Consider the following 15,858-nt stretch of genomic DNA (forward strand, 5'->3'; position numbering starts at 1 on the left):
TGAGATTTTGGTCATGTTGGCAGTCGATAGAAAGGCCAGGGGTCACCAAAAATGTTAGGATTCATCCTCTGAGAACCTTGAATATTTAAATGAATGTTTATTTGACTGAAATCTGGCAGTTTTTCTAGAGATAAGGACCTCGTAATTGACAAGTGTTGTTCAAGGGAAGATTTTGACTGAGCTGCATTACAAATAATCATACCAACATTTAAAGAGAGGCGGAGGCAAAGTCAGAAACCTTTTTGTTTGTTTATAAAACGATGTTTTGATTACATGTTTCCAGTGGTGGAATGTAACCAAGTACATTTACTCATGAACTATATTTAAGTACATTTAAAGGTACTTGTAGTCTTTTCTTTTCATTCCACTTTTTACTTCTTCTCCGCTACATTTCAGAAGGAAATATTGTACTTTTTACTCCTCCACTACATTCATCTGACAGTACTTTTAATACTTGAAGTACACATCCCTGATGATACTTACATACTTTTACTTAAGTAGTATTTTCAATGCAGGACTTTTACTTGTTGTTCACGGTGTGATATTAGTACTTTACCTGAGTGAAGGATCTGAATACTTCTTCCACTACTGCATGTTTCCCATCCTTGAATTCAATTAGCAAATTCTACAGTTCAATCGATTAATGGAGAAAATAATCAGCGGATTAATCCAGAATAAAAAATAATCACTAGTTAATAGTTAAAAATGAGCTCCAGCTCAACCAACTCCAACAGTAAAATCCTGTTTGTACATGAATGCATGAGTAATAATAATCTAATGATATAATATACAATAGTAGAACAGTCACTTACAGCGCCAATAATACTCTAAACCTAGTATACGTAGCCTATACATACATTTACATTAATAACATTTACAATGAAGGACTTTTACTTTGTACAATGTGGTATTTGGTATTGGCCTATGAGTACTTTTACTTAAATAAAATATCTAAATACTTCCTCCACCACTGCAGGACTTTTACTTCTTACAGTATTTTTCCACAGTAGTAGCCTATTGCTTCTTAAGTAAAAGATCTGAGTACTTCCTCCGGCACTTCTCTACATTCCTGATGAACGCTTCAGCTGACAGATCCCCACGTTTAAAACCAAACTTCTAGTAGTTTTTAGTTGTTTTAAAGTTGGCCGCAGCCTCTTTGTTCTCCTGCACACACAGCAGGGAGACAGATCTGTCTTCATAGTGCAGCTGCAGCCAGCACCCACCTTCCCCTCTCCCTCTGCTCTATCAGCCCGCGCAGGCGCAGTAGCTTCTCTGTGCGCTCTACTGTTTGCATTGTGTCTGAACTGCCGGCGAGCTTTAAAAATATTATACCCACCGCGGCAATGTCGGGCAGGTCAGTCCGAGCTGAGACCCGGAGCAGGGCGAAAGATGACATCAAAAGGGTTATGGCCGCAATTGAGAAAGTACGAAAATGGTAAGAGGGAAAGGGGGAAAAAAACGTGCTTCGTTATCTAACACGAGAAAGGCTTCGGCTTGTTGGGGGAGGAGAGGGAAGGAGACGGAGTGAGTGATGAAATTGAAAGAAAAGGATGATTTTTGAACGGGGATTCACGGCAGATGTACTTGCAGCTCAGGTGCACCGGGGCGCACTAGTGCTGTGCACCGCCTCAGTCCGTCCCCGTCGTCTGGCTGCTTTTATATCAGACATACAACATGTTCTCGTTTTCTCTTCACGGCAAACCCAGAAGCCATTTCGATGCAGTCACATGAAGCCATTGCTGTTTGAGCTTGACGCTCAGGATGTGGTGTTTTTCGGACCGAAACCTCCAATAACTGTTGACTTGGAAACAATTTGACGACGGCGCTCTTGAGTCAGAGTAGTTTAGTCCGTCTGGAGTTTTAAATTAAGCGCTTTGAGTCACCCTTTGGGTCTGATAGAGAAGGAGGCACGGTGGGGGTTGGGAGAGGGAAGTAGGCTAACAGTAGTGCATGGCTGAACACGTAGTGACTCAGTCCAAACGTTTACACAAGGACACTTTTATACACATATAACTGTTCAAATATACATACATTTATGTCGGGAGTGTGTTGTTTTTGTGTAATTTAGATGTGTAACCCCGCCCGGTGGCAGAATTTATGTGGCGTGTGTTATTTTTTTTAGGTAGTTTAATCAAACGTCCCCAGGTCAAAGTAGTAGAAGTTGGTGGTTTCAAAATAACGTTAATTTATTAATTTTCTTTTTTTATTAAAAAGAAAACCCGTTGTGATACTGAATATTAAACCACAAATATAATTTTTTTTATTAATTTTATTTATTTATCGGTGTTTTCTGTTGCTGTAACAAAGTTACTTCATGTTACGCGGACTTGTACATTGTTTTCCCAAATAATTGTACTTTACTTGAGTATTTCCATTTCATACTACTTTATACTTAAACTTCACTTTTCAGAGCAAAATGTTGTAATTTTCACTTTACTACATTTAACAGCTGTAACGTTAGTTTCTTTCCAGATTGCACAAATACTTTGAAAAATATAAATATTTAATGAATAACGTTATATATCAAATATAAAGGTTTGTTTTCCTCATCCCAACTGACTTAATGCTACTTTCACACTGATATAGCAGTGATACAATATTATATTCAATAGTAACACAGAGGATTTTACTGATTTATGAGTACTTTGATACTTAAAATACATTTAGATAATATTTTCAATGCAGGACTTTAACTTAAGTAACTGAATACTTCCTCCACCACCGCTTTGAGATTAAACAGTCTTACCTTTCTTACATTTTATTGACCAAACAATTGATCAAATAAAATTGAGCAGTAAGTTGATTCATTGATTATTAGATCAACATAAAAAATAATCGGCAACTATGTGATAGTTGAGCAAAAATACCAGGACAAAATAAGACAAACATGTTAAATTAAGCTTTGGGAAATTGTGACAGACATTTCTTTACACATTTCTAAAATGTAATAGGGCTGCAGCTAACAATTATTTTCATAATCATGTAATTCCCCCAATGATCTACTCAGTTACTCAATTGGGTTAATAACATGTAAGAAAACATTCCTAAAGCCCAAGATGATGTCTTTAAAAGTATTGGCTCTGCTGCAGTGAGTGTATTGAGAGACATAAAGAGCCTTTGGGATTCAGTAGTGATCTTAATGTCTTTTTTACTATTGACACCATATGTTCCCTGCTGTGTTAATCACAATATTTCCATTCACAGACAGATATTAAGTCATTTATTTAGCAGAAATGCCAGTTTCTTAGCAGCTCCAGCCTCTAAAATAAGGATCATTTTCAGTTCTGTTTTAAATCATTTTAAACTTTTAATATTTTTGGGCTGTTGGTCGGGGGGCGCTGGGCTCTGGGAAATTGAGATGGCCATTTTTTAACTATTGTCTGACATTCTTAAGACTAAATGGTTAATTAAAAAACAATTGGTTGCAGTACCTTTTTAAACTTTATTAATTTTAATAGGCTTGTTTTTTTGTGATATTTAGACAGCATCATTTATAGAATTACGACAGTTCTGTGTGCCGGGGAGCTGCGTCACAGTGTCTAAACTGTTTGGGGACTCTGAGCCTTTGAGTCAGCTTGTTTTTTCGCTCCTTCACAGGGAGAAGAAATGGGTGACGGTTGGAGACACGTCCCTTCGCATCTACAAGTGGGTGCCAGTGACGGAGCCCAAATCAGACGACGTGAGTTCAGCCTCTTTAAGTGATGTTAAATGTTAACAGTAAACCCCAAAACACACCATGTAACCTAATGGTTTTTTTAACGGTTGCTTTATATGAAATACTGAAGACGAAAAGAAAAGCTTTGGCCTTTAATTTCAAGGGCAAAATATATATATTTTTTTCCCATGACACTTTTCTAAACTCCACCATTTTTGTTTTTGTTGTTTTGTACATCACAGTATTACATGTTAAATGTTTAGTTTGAACATTGTACTTTTTCTCTCATTGTAGAAGAACAAAAATAAGAAGAAGGGTAAAGATGAGAAATACGGCTCTGAGTTGACGACTCCAGAGAACAGCTCCTCTCCAGGGATGATGGACATGCATGGTACGTACTGAGAGCCTTAAAGGACACGGCGGGCCATATTCTGTATATTTCTTATTGTCAAATCAACTCTTTCGGACCTCTCTACTCTGTCTGAGACTCTCCGCCACAAGCCCATTGGTTCCTACTGAAGACATACATCTTTAAAACCACATTTATAGTTATGTGTATGTTTTAATGCTCAGTTATTCCTGATTTCAGTAATTAGTTTCTATCAAACTAATAGTAGTAAATAGACCTGTGACACACACACTACTTATGAGATACATTCACTGTTGGTTTTGGTCTTTTCGTGGGATTTGTTGACAGTGAGGAAGGTAGAGCTGGGCAATATATGGATATTATATCGATATTGTGATATGAGAGTAGATATCGACTTAGATTTTGGATATCGTGATATGACATAAGTGTTGTCCTGGTTTTAAAGGCTGTATTACAGTAAAGTGATGTACTTTTTTGAACTTACCAGACTGTTGTAGCTGTTCTAGTATTTGCCTTTACCCACCTAGACATTATATCCACATTACATTACTGATGATTATAGAATATTACATTACATGTTATTTAGCTGACGCTTTTATCCAAAGCGACTTCCAATTAAGTGCTTTCAACCCTGACATCAGTTTTAAATAAGCAGAACTACAAAGATCCATATGAAAGTGCAGCTTCAAGAAAAGAAAAAAAAAAAATTTATATATATATATGTGTATATGTTTATCCGAGGTGTAGTCAGAAGAGATGTTTTTAGCCTTCGGCGGAAGACAGTAGAAAGTAGACTTTCAGCCATCCTGATGTCAATAATGAACTCATTCCACCATTTGGGAGCCAGGACAGCAAACAGTCGGGATTACGTTGAGTGATTAGTTGTCTCTCGCTGTGAGGGGGCAGTAAGCAGGTTGGCTGATGCAGAGCGTAGTGGGCTGGTTGGGGTATAGGATTTGACCATGTCCTGGATGTATGCTGGGGATGAGCCGTTCGTGGCCCTGTATGCAAGTACTAGTGTCTGGAAGCGGATGCGGGCAGCAACTGGTAACCAGTGAAGAGAGCGGAGGAGCAGTGTAGTGTGGGAGAACTTAGAATAACACCAGACTTGTATTTTAGACCATCTACAGGGAGAGGAATCATTCAGGGACTCCTTTTTCTAAATGCAGCCAGTAAGATGTTGCACTTAAAACTGTTAAGTGTTCAGGGTTCATACGTTTTGAAAAAACCTGGAAAGGTTTTGGAAACATGAAAAGTCATGGAATTATTTTTTTTAACACAGCATAATAATATTTGATTAATAAATGTATTTCACGTCGTCCTAACCTCACCGTTCTATTCGGGGCGCGATATTACGACTCCCACTATGAACTACATACATTGTCATTCATTTTATTGTTAAACCTCTGAGGGGGAAACTTTAACACAGATTTGTATTCTTATTGTATAATATCGACTGACATTTTCAGGAATACATAGTCATGGAAATTTGCCAAAAAGTCATGGAAAGGTATTGGTTAAAATGCGTATGAACCCTGAGTGTTATATTTGGCTTTCTGAAACCTGCAGATACCCCGTTATCACCTAACGGGGTATATATTCTACATTTTGAGGGATTTGTACCCAGACGTTAGGGGTTTTTATGCGTCTTCTATGAAAAATTCCGCACTAATGTCACACAAATTCATGTAATGGAATACAAAACGATAAAAAAAGGGGTTTGTTTTGTGTATGAGATCAATGTTTGACAATCCCACAATGACAAAAACCAACTAAAGTGACTCCGTCTCTCCTTCTTTCCTAGATGACAACAGCAACCAGAGCTCCATCGCCGACTCGTCCCCGGTGAAACAGGAAAACAGTTGTAGCACCAGCCCGGCCCCAGAGCCCGCCGCCACGTCTCACCGCGAGAGCAGCGAGGCCAAGACTGACCAGAGCCCGGACAGCAAGAGGGGTCAGACACTCCCACACACACATCTAACGTCCCCAAAGATCTCCTCACTGTCGTTCTTTCTAACTCATAGGACAGCTCGCTGGTGGTGGTGTAGCAGTACGGCTGATCAGATGGAGCCATTTTCCTCTTTTTGGCGACGCACGCTGCTCTGCCGTGGCTGGGTAGCGTTGCATTTTTCGACCGTGGTCAGAAAGCACAGGGGAGACACTTGACACTAATCACCGTCACTCTCTCACTCGCTCTACCACACGCTACACACACACGCTGGCCCTGCTATTAAAGAGATCGACGCACACACACCAATGTGCAAGTATAAACTCCACGCAGAGCTTTCACAGTAGCCTACGTTAGTGGCCGAGAGAGAGAGAGAGAGAGAGAGAGAGAGAGAGAGAGAGAGAGAGAGAGAGAGAGAGAGAGAGAGAGTGTGGTAGAGCGAGGGAGAAAGTGAGAGAGTGATGGCGATTATCTTCAGTGCGAGTAGCGACTCTAGAGTCATAGTGAGAGAAACAAAGTGTCTCCCCTGTTCTTTCTGACCACGGTGGGAAATCTGGAGCAGGAGAAGTTAACCCTCTCCTTGATTTCATGTTGTTTACGGAGAAGAAGAACCAGGAAATGAGTCGGGGGGGGGGAATGCAACGCTACCAAGCCACGGCCGAGTGACGTGCGTCACTGCGACGTGTAGTTACATTTTCCGAGAAATGCACGTCGTAGATTTTACGCAGAAGCACAAATCACGCTTCACACTGATGTCCCAGCTGGGTGAAATAACTGTGCAGTTACTTCCCACCGCCACACTGTGTCATTAAAGGGTCAGAAAACAAGTGTCTGCAGCTCCAGCACATCGTCTACCATGTTCATTGTTCAGTCCTCCTCTATGTTTACTGCCAGATGAAGAAATGTGCTCCTGTTCTGATTTGTTGACGTGTTATAATCTTCAGGTAAGACCACACCTTCATCAGAGACCTCAGAGAGAGGACAAAGTGCCAAGAGAGACAGCCTGTCCTCGGGAGAGAAGGACTCCACAGACAGCAAAGCCACTCAGGTACGATCACGCCTTAAACGAGACCCACGGCAGATTAGTTTGGTTGTCCAAGTTGTGAATATTTAAACGATCAGTTCAGCCAATTTACGGGGGAAAAACCACCCACGTTTCCTAACTTATCTTTAACGGGCTCTAGCCATGCAGGTACTCTCGGTTTTATGTGTCCATGGTGTGACATATGAATACTTGATTTGTTTTCTTTGAACCCCCAGTTAGCTTCCACAAAGAGTTTGTAACCTTAAAGGTTATTAAAAAACGGGCCGTATCAGACGATATCACAGTTCAATGTGTATTCAATTGGATGTTATGTGGGATTAAAAAGGTGTTTTTAAAAAGTCTTGATGAACTCTGCAGAAACCCGAATCAGCAGGAGAGGGAGTTAGATTTTTAAGTGGCACGTGCCAGTGGCATGTACTTCCGGTACTTCCGTATGCCAATTGCGTGTGGATTGACGCCGCAGCGAGTAGTATGAAACGGCGAAAATCCGTTTAGGTATGTTGGTCGGGGTGGAGGATGGGTAGAACACAGGGCTTTCACCCAGGAGAGCGGGGACCCTAACCTAACCCCGTTATTCTTTTCCTAATCCCAACCGTTTCTTCTTTTTCCTGAACGCAGCCCGCGTGTCACGTAGCCTCGCGATAAGACGCCACGTGGCTTTAGAAAGTGCCACGTACATTTTAACGACACCTTAACGTTATAAGTTATATTTTACGTCTTACGGTGAAGAACACGCCACTTCCGGTGGCACATGCCACTTAAAAATCTAACTACAGTTTGTCTTGAAAACATAGATGTCCTCGTTGGTTTAAGAGTTTAGCTTGTACATACTGCGGACTCGTTGTCACATAAAGAAGTGCATATGATTTGTAAAGGCTATTTTCCATGTGTTTTTCTTGTAGGACCTAGAGGAGGAGGCCCCGCCCAGCAAGAAAAGCAAATCAGAGTCCTCGTCTCAGGACTTTGAAGAGAGTTAAATGTTTGGGGCTGAGTCATCCCTCTCCTCCCTCCTCCCTCCCTCTCCTCCCTCCATTAACTCTAGATAATTTAGGGCTAATGGATGCACCGGCTCTCCTCTCACTCCCCCACCTCCCCTTCTCAATACCAAAGGGAGAATGGACGTCCATCTCTCTCCCCCCCCACCCCACCTTTGCCCTAACACTCCTCTGCCACAGAGGGAGAATGGATATTACCTCTATTCACTGGTCCCCTCCGTGCTTCCTTCCAGTTCTACACTTTTTTCACGAATGCCAAGAGAAGCTCTGAACCCGGGCTGCAATCCCCTCCATGACCAGGGGCGGCGCCGTCCGCCGAGGCCCGCCACCGAGCCCCGCCACCGCCAGGCCAGGCGACAAACACTGACCTGCATCTGTGACTAAAGAGAGTTAACACTGGGGATCTGAGATTAGGACGAGGTTGATCACCGGGCGCTGCTCTGAGACCGTTTTTTAAAAACGTTTTACTGCTAACGGTTTAGCTCTAAAGAGGCTAACCTGGTCTCAGACCAGCGGCTGCGGGGGGGGAACCTCCACCCTAAGACCACGTCACTTCAATCCTCCCGATCCGCCTCCTGTTAGATCTAATGTTCGACATTTGTTTAGGAAACGTTTTTAGGGTTTTTTTCTCAGGAGGGTCAATGCACTGTTATGGTATGTCACAATCGATCACAGATAGATTTGCTGCTGTAGTGAAAGTCTTTTTTCTCTATCCATGAAAAGTTCTCCATTCACATGTTGTTGTTTTTTTTAAAGTGAGTTAGTTTGTGGTTTTTGTAGACTAAGAAGAAGATGGTACTGGTCAAGATAAACTCTTGGATAAGTAGTGAAGACAGGCGTAGGTAGCGTAGATCATGAAAGTGTGCCTTGAGTTGCCACGATTAAATACACATTTTAGGTCAAGCCGGTTTTGGATTACAATTTTGGTGCCATGTTATTGTTTTTTTAATGCCTTATAATCATCACTAATTAGTCTTTTCCAACATGTATATTCAACTACAACACTTGTTTTTTATTTAAAGGAATTGTTTGACATTTTGGGAAGTATTTACTCTTACTGAGAGTTGGGATCACGTTTTTTTTCCCCCCCAAAATGTGGAACTCTCCCTTTTTCAAACAGTTGGAGACTGGAATTTGAACACTACCCATAAGAACTTTTAGTTTTATCTTCTGAACATTTTAACATTTGCAAACCTCATAATTCAGAGTTCCCGGTCGCTGGTCTGTGTCGACTTCAGGGGGCGTATATTTCCCCCCCCCCTCCCTCTAAAGTAGAAACGGACCAGTTACAGGGAACTGGTTTTCCTGTCTGGTCCGCCATCATGACTTGTATTTAATCACTTCTCATCTGTGTGTCACTACTTATCTTTGGCAGAGGGGTCCAGTCTTTTAGCTGAAGCATTGGTTCTAATCCTCCTTCAAGGTGCTGTCTTTTGGCTAAATCTATACACGTGTGGCATCAAGCTCTCGGTTTTTGTGCAGATCTGTGCAATTTACTTGAACTCCTATATAGTGTGGATTCAGACCTATGACCTCTTAATGTTCAACCTCACATGTAAGATTTAGTTTCATTAATATTTACTCGTGAATATGGATTGGAATCAATTGAAACTCTGCAAACCAATGACTTCATGACATAACAGGGGCTATAAGAAGTACTTTATGACGCAGAATTACTTGATCAGATTTCAACAAATCAGCATTCACATGGATGGAGAGAAAAGAAATAATAATAAAAAAAAAAAAAAATGGTCTCAGTTTAGAGGATGGATTAGCATATACCTCATTCCCAGTCCAGCAGCGCTGGAACTTAAAATGCTATTGTATTGACATTAACAGTTATAAACAGCATTATGTACACTCAGTTTAAAAACAAAAGATCTCACTTATGTTGTAGCTTTCACCTGATTGAGCCGATTGCTTATAGTTTGCTCATAACTGTTTAAAAAAAAAAAGAAAAAAAAAAAGGTGAGATATAAAATCCTGTGTTTTTTTCTTTCCTAGGGACCATTTTGTTTTACTTTAGATCTTGTACAGATTTATGGTTTGGTTTGACTTATTTATTCCATCAGTAGTGCTTGGTTTTTATCATGTCCAATGGTTTTGTTTTCTTAATAAAATTCACAAAAGTTGTTAGTGTTTGTGTTCAGCGTTTATATTTAAGGGAGACTGTTCAAGGCATTTTTATGGTTGTGCGTAGAATCGACGGCGTACCCCCGCAGACCCCTCTGCGTCTACGCCGGACCCTACGCCGTAGCCTGACGTGCACCTCTCGAAAAATGTAACTGCACGTCGCTCGGCCGTGGCTTGGTAGAGTTGCATTCCCCCCGACTCATTTCCTGGTTCTCCTTCTCCACTAACAACATGAAATCAAGGAGAGGGTTAACTTCTCCTGCTCCAGATTTCCCACCGTGGTCAGAAAGAACAGGGGAGACACTTTGTTTCTCTCACTAGGACTCTAGAGTCGCTACTCGCTCTGAAGATAATCACCATCACTCTCTCACTTCTCTCTTGCTCTAACACACACACACACACGTATAAGGTAAAACATCAGGCCACTTACGTAGGCTACGGCGAAAGCTCTGCGTGGAGCCTCCACAGAACCATAAAAAGGCCTTTAGTCTGCATTACAGGATATAGTTTCATTACTTGTACTTCTTGTGGTTTTGAGTCAGTTTCTTATGTGTATTATATCACTAAATCAGACTTCTTTATTTGACAGGACAGCTAGGTGGGAAAGGGGAGAGAGTGAGAGCGGGGGGGGGGAAGACACGCAGGAAATCTGTCGGATTCAAACCCTGGACCTCTGCGTCGAGGCATAAACCTCCGAGTATATGTGCACCTGCTCCACCCACTGAGCCAACCCGGCCACACTAAATCAGACTTCTATTCGTTTCATAAGAGGTTTAAATAATTCTGATCGAAGTTACCTCAAAAGCTTCTTCCACTGCTGCTGCTAGAGTGAAAAAAAACATGAGCACAAGCTTGTTTTCTTGGTATTTCTATTGGACTGTTCAGGAGTATACAGTACATAGAAAACAGTGACATTTTACACCACGTCAACAGCTGTAAAATACTTTTGAAACCACTTCTACATGGTGTCTGAAATAGTTACATATATAAAACATTACACTAATAATTAGAAGCATCACTTATAAAGTACACAATGTTTTAATGTATACAAATGGGCTTTTTTTTTCTCCTTATACAATGTCAATCTTATCAACAGGGCAGAAAAATAAAATGTAGTACACATAAAAGCTATCTTTTGTCTCATGGCACTGTGTACACATTTATCAGAAGGAAGCCTCTGATTAGTATTTACAAAGACTTGTGTCAATCGTTAGTCACATCATGTATTATATAATACACTGTTACACTGGAAGATTCAATATGATCCAAAATTGTGCTTAAGAACAAGATAAGTCAAATACATGTTGCTTAACATAGTTCATTTAAAGGAATAGTTTGATAATTTGGCAAATATGCTGTTCGCTTTCTGACAGAAGAGATCTTTTTCTTTGTGTTGGGTTTCTTTTTCTTTGTGTTGGGTTTCTTTTTCTTTTGAGGAGACGTGTAAAACCACATGAATTTCACTAGCCTGGACGCCAGCCGAGCTTAGCCCCGCCCACAACATTTGAGGTCGGGAGGTTCGGTCTGGACTTGGTCCGTTGTGGAGCAACTATGCTCGAACCAGAGCTGTTCGGACCAATCAAATTGTCAGGGCGGGCTTTATACGATGATGGACAGATGATCAACAGTAACGTAATCAACCACGTCACCAGAGAGCGCTTGGGTTGAATTGGTTTACAAACAAAGATGGCTGCCGCTGGAGAATTGAGATGTGTAGATTCCGCCATCGCGTCCGTTATAGAACGTATCGACAGCTCATTCATTTTAAAAAGAGGAACAGAGAACCGCGATCAAGGCATTTGTCGATCGGAAAAATATTGTTGCCGTCCTTCCTACGGGATTCGGCAAAAGTTTAATTTATCAGCTGGCGACGGTTGCTAAGAAGATGGGTTGCTCTGATTGGTTGTAGGTCTATCCAATTGAGTGCAGAGGCATTTTCTTTCCTGGTTCGGTTGAAACAGGCCCCATAATCACAGCTTAATGGAGCAGTATCAGACTCATATTCTGACTAGTATCGGAGTATGACCACGTCAGGCTACTGTATTCCCCTTCCAGGATAATAAAGTTTACTTTAACCTTTATCTGTCAGTTTAAATGAGTAATCAGCAGATTTAGCATTGCACATTAGCTGGTAAGCTCACTTCTTTCTTTTTTTTTTTATCTCACACCTCTAGATTTTATTTTCATTTTCAAACTTAATTTTTAGCCCCGACCGCCGTTGACTCAAGCGACATCAGAAAAATACTGGCACCGAAAAAGTGAGTCGAGTCGAGCAGAGCCGTACCACGCAGTGGAAACGGGGCATGAATCAGCCTATCAGCAACTCTAAATCTCACTCATATCTTGTTTTTTTTTTTTAAACTGAATTGTAAAAACGACAACCGGCTGTTTCCCCGTTAACAGACTTTGTGCTAAACTAAGCTAATCTGCCCTAGTCTCGCTTTGCCAGACCCTCCTCCACAGCGCTGTGGAGGAAGGTCTGGCTAGTCCACACAGCATTGCAAGATGGGAGAAAAACGTGCTCTGGTTTATTGGCATTTCTTTAAACCAATCACATTCGTCATGGGCGGCGCTAAGCGCTGTACGGAGCAACGGTGCCGCTGCAAAATAGCCTCGGGAAGGAACTTGTTTTGGTGGAACGTGTGTACGTTCAAAGGTTGTTTTAGTCGTGCAACAGAAAACTCAGATTGGACAGATAGTCTAGCTAGCTGTCTGGATTTACCCTGCAGAGATCTGAGGAGCAGTTAACCGTAGTCCTCAGAAATCAAATAAAGAGGTTAAAATGCTGACACAAAGGAAGCCCAAGGCAACGGACATCCGGCCGAAAAGAGGTACATCCGGCAGAATTTCCGGCGTCAACAGAGCAATCCTGTAAGTGGGAGGTCGTGGATATAGACTAAACCTGCCTTAACTAGCTTCATATTTAGCGAACAGACATGAGTGGTATCGACCTTCTCATCTAACTCTCTGCCAGAAAGCGAATAAACATATTTCCCAAAATGTCAGACATTTGCTTTAAAGAGGGCAGTATGAAATGTGACAGCACACTGAATAATGTGTACTGACCTTCATGATAAAATCCCTTTTGTTTAGAGTCTTCAAGTTAAAGCGCTGTTTGTTTCTGCTGAATCTGTAAAGTGGACAGTGCAAAACTAAGTTAGTAGAGGCTTCTATAGCTCCATCTGGTAAAGTTTTCATCCTGTAACATGAGGCAGATGCATTTCAAAGCCCACCTACAGTATACTACAGTAGTCCTAGTACAGACTATACACCTTAAATCAGTGCTAGCTTATGTTCCTGTAGGAAAATCACTGATTAGTGAAGACAGACAATAAATAACAAAATGCAACAACTTCATCATCAACCACAACGGTCCTCTGTAACTTTCAGTGGCATTATTCGAGAATATGAACCTGTAGAATGATCAATGGAACAGAAATTACACACAAATGATGAGAGAAAACTAAATAAATCTCATCAAGAGGTCCATTTAGTAGCTGCTCTGGAGCTTTTGATCAAGTCACCACACTGTCATGCAAATGCAGATGAAACTTTAAAATCTCAAATGTTATGCCAACATAGACAAGAAGTCCTTAAAGTGCACAGAAATGTTTTAACTTTAACATCTAAAAGTCCTGGGAACTGCTGCTGATGAAGATATTGTGATTATGACAAAAGCTCCCACACTATTAAATGGACCTCGTGTAGAAAATGATTTTGTCGGATTTTCTGCTTGCCAAGTGCTCATATTATTCTCATTTTCAGGTTCATAATTGTATTTAGAGGTTCTATCAGAATAGGTTTGCATGGTTTAATTTTCAAAAAACACCATATTTTTGTTGTACTGCACATTGCTGCAGCTCCTCTTTTCACCCTGTGTGTTGAGCTCTCTGTTTTAGCTACAGAGTGAGACATCTCACTTCTGTTCCATCTTTGTTGGGAGTCGCACATGCTCAGTACCTAGGTAAGGACTACTAGCCAGTCAGAAGCAGAGTATGAGGGCGTGCCCTGACAGTAGCTAGGTAAGGACTACTAGCCAGTTAGAAGCAGAGTATGATGGCGTGCCATGCTAGCAGCTAGGCGAGCATTATAACGCGTGTTCCAAAGTGACCACGTTTGTCTCTGAAGTAAAGGCTGGACTACAATAGAGCTGTTTGGAGCAGTTTGTGAACAGTGTTTTCTGTTGGAGATGGTAAGTCCGTCTGGGGTGGACTTTGGGCTTTTTCACTTTGTAAACCTATAATGTGCACAAAAAAGATATATAACACAATAAAGGGTAAAAGCCAAAAAGCATAATATGAGCACTTAACACAGAACCATCTGAGAAGCTGTCGTTGGAAACAGTTTGGGAAAGGGCAGGCACTTTCCCAAACTGACGACGAACAGTCGCTGCAGTCACTATTGTCTCTTCAAATCTATGACCATATCTTTTCCCGAAAGTGGCCCTAATACTCTGTCACATGCTGATAAGCTGGAATAAAGTCTTCTTGCTAAATATCACTAAACATTAAAACATTTATAAACGTTTGACATGGCAGTATCACTCTCTGATCGGTGTGCAGCCGTACAGACGGGAGGAATGTGTCGAGAGGTGCTTCGTTTCCCTTCAGTTTGAACTGTGCTTAATGAAGTTGCATCATTTTCTGCTAAAAATACAAATAAAGCCGAAAAAACAACACACTTTCTTATTTTAGAAACAGATGAATGCAAAACACGATTAAAAACGACGAGTGCAGAGGACGGATTCCTTCTTGTTATAAACATCGATATTGCACCAAAGCAGCATATTTGGACGAGCATTCAGCATTACAGTTTATCTTTAGAGAGAAGAGCCGCAGAGAGTAAAGGATATTTAGATCAGGACAGTGGCTACCAGTGATATGCATAAATACAGTATAAAAATACAATATGGAAAAACCTGAAGGGAGTTCAATCGGGCTGGATGTGGGAGAGTAAAAGGTGAGTTTGTGTTTAGGAGGAAAGGGAAGGAATTAAAACGCAGGTAAAGAGTTTTTTTTTTGGAGCTACTAGAAGGTCTGATCATCGTTGCAGGACTCGGTGGCGTGTCCGAAGGCCTCGCAGATGTCGCAGTAGGGCCTCTCGTCGCCCGGGTTGCCGTGATAGGTGGTGTGAGGTACAGAGTCGGGGCTCTGGGCCTGAGTGGGACAGTCCTCGGTATCGTGGAGGTCAAAGCTGTCGCAGATATCGCAGAAGAGACGTGGAGTCGCCTTCTTTTCCCGCTTTGACACACCTTCAACAAACCTTTGTGACAGAGACAAGACAATTGTGCCTGATATATCTTCTTCCTCGGAGCCATAGAGCTCCATTGTTGTTAAACAAACAATGAGCCACACTGTTGCTCTGGCTGACATGTTACTTCATCACAATAAACGCACACACTGCAGTTCATTCTCTGTAGGATTATTAAATCTCACACACAGTGTCCTGCTGCCACAAATACTCACTAGAGTCACAAACAAATACACTTTTTCCTAGTGTTTGTTTGATAAAAACTACAGTGAGCAGCTATTTCAGGACAGTTTTTTAGAGCCTTTCTTAAAAAAGGAAACTATATTCGTGAACTGCTTTTAAAAGTCCCATGGCATGACATTTTCACTTTGAGGTTTTTTAACATTAATATGCGTTCCCCCAGCCTGCCTATGGTCCCCCAGTGGCTAGAAATGGTGATAGGTGTAAACCGAGCCCTGGGTA

General features: G+C 41.3%; 2 protein-coding genes across 5 annotated transcripts in view; one reads left to right on the forward strand and one right to left on the reverse strand.

Annotated features, from left to right (window-relative positions):
• Positions 1–1,261: 1,261 nt before the first annotated feature.
• Positions 1,262–10,145, forward strand: bcl7a (BAF chromatin remodeling complex subunit BCL7A). Its single transcript, XM_078271210.1, has 6 exons — positions 1,262–1,435; positions 3,598–3,679; positions 3,950–4,046; positions 5,830–5,979; positions 6,918–7,021; positions 7,921–10,145. The coding sequence occupies exons 1-6, from the start codon at positions 1,344–1,346 to the stop codon at positions 7,993–7,995; spliced, it is 600 nt and encodes a 199-aa protein (XP_078127336.1). The 5' UTR covers positions 1,262–1,343; the 3' UTR covers positions 7,996–10,145.
• A 2,149-nt stretch (positions 10,146–12,294) lies between these two features.
• clip1b (CAP-GLY domain containing linker protein 1b) overlaps positions 12,295–15,858 on the reverse strand; it is a 39,117-nt gene continuing 35,553 nt past the window's right edge. For 3 of the 4 annotated variants that reach the window (XM_078271195.1, XM_078271196.1, XM_078271194.1), the window contains one exon: positions 13,183–15,408. In XM_078271195.1, coding sequence (XP_078127321.1) covers positions 15,174–15,408 — 235 coding nt within the window. In that variant the 3' untranslated portion in view covers positions 13,183–15,173. Of the gene's footprint in view, positions 15,409–15,858 lie in introns of all 4 variants that reach the window. The other variant, XM_078271197.1, reaches the window with a different exon arrangement.

The sequence above is a fragment of the Sander vitreus genome, chromosome 16 (genome assembly GCF_031162955.1).
Source record: "Sander vitreus isolate 19-12246 chromosome 16, sanVit1, whole genome shotgun sequence".
NCBI lineage: Eukaryota > Metazoa > Chordata > Actinopteri > Perciformes > Percidae > Sander > Sander vitreus.

Coding starts and splice junctions, on each gene's coding strand:
- bcl7a (XM_078271210.1), top strand. CDS start 1,344: ATGTCGGGCAGGTCAGTCCGAGCTGAGACCCGGAGCAGGGCGAAAGAT. Junction 1,436..3,597: donor ATTGAGAAAGTACGAAAATG/GTAAGAGGGAAA, acceptor GCTCCTTCACAG/GGAGAAGAAATGGGTGACGG. Junction 7,022..7,920: donor CAGACAGCAAAGCCACTCAG/GTACGATCACGC, acceptor TTTTTCTTGTAG/GACCTAGAGGAGGAGGCCCC.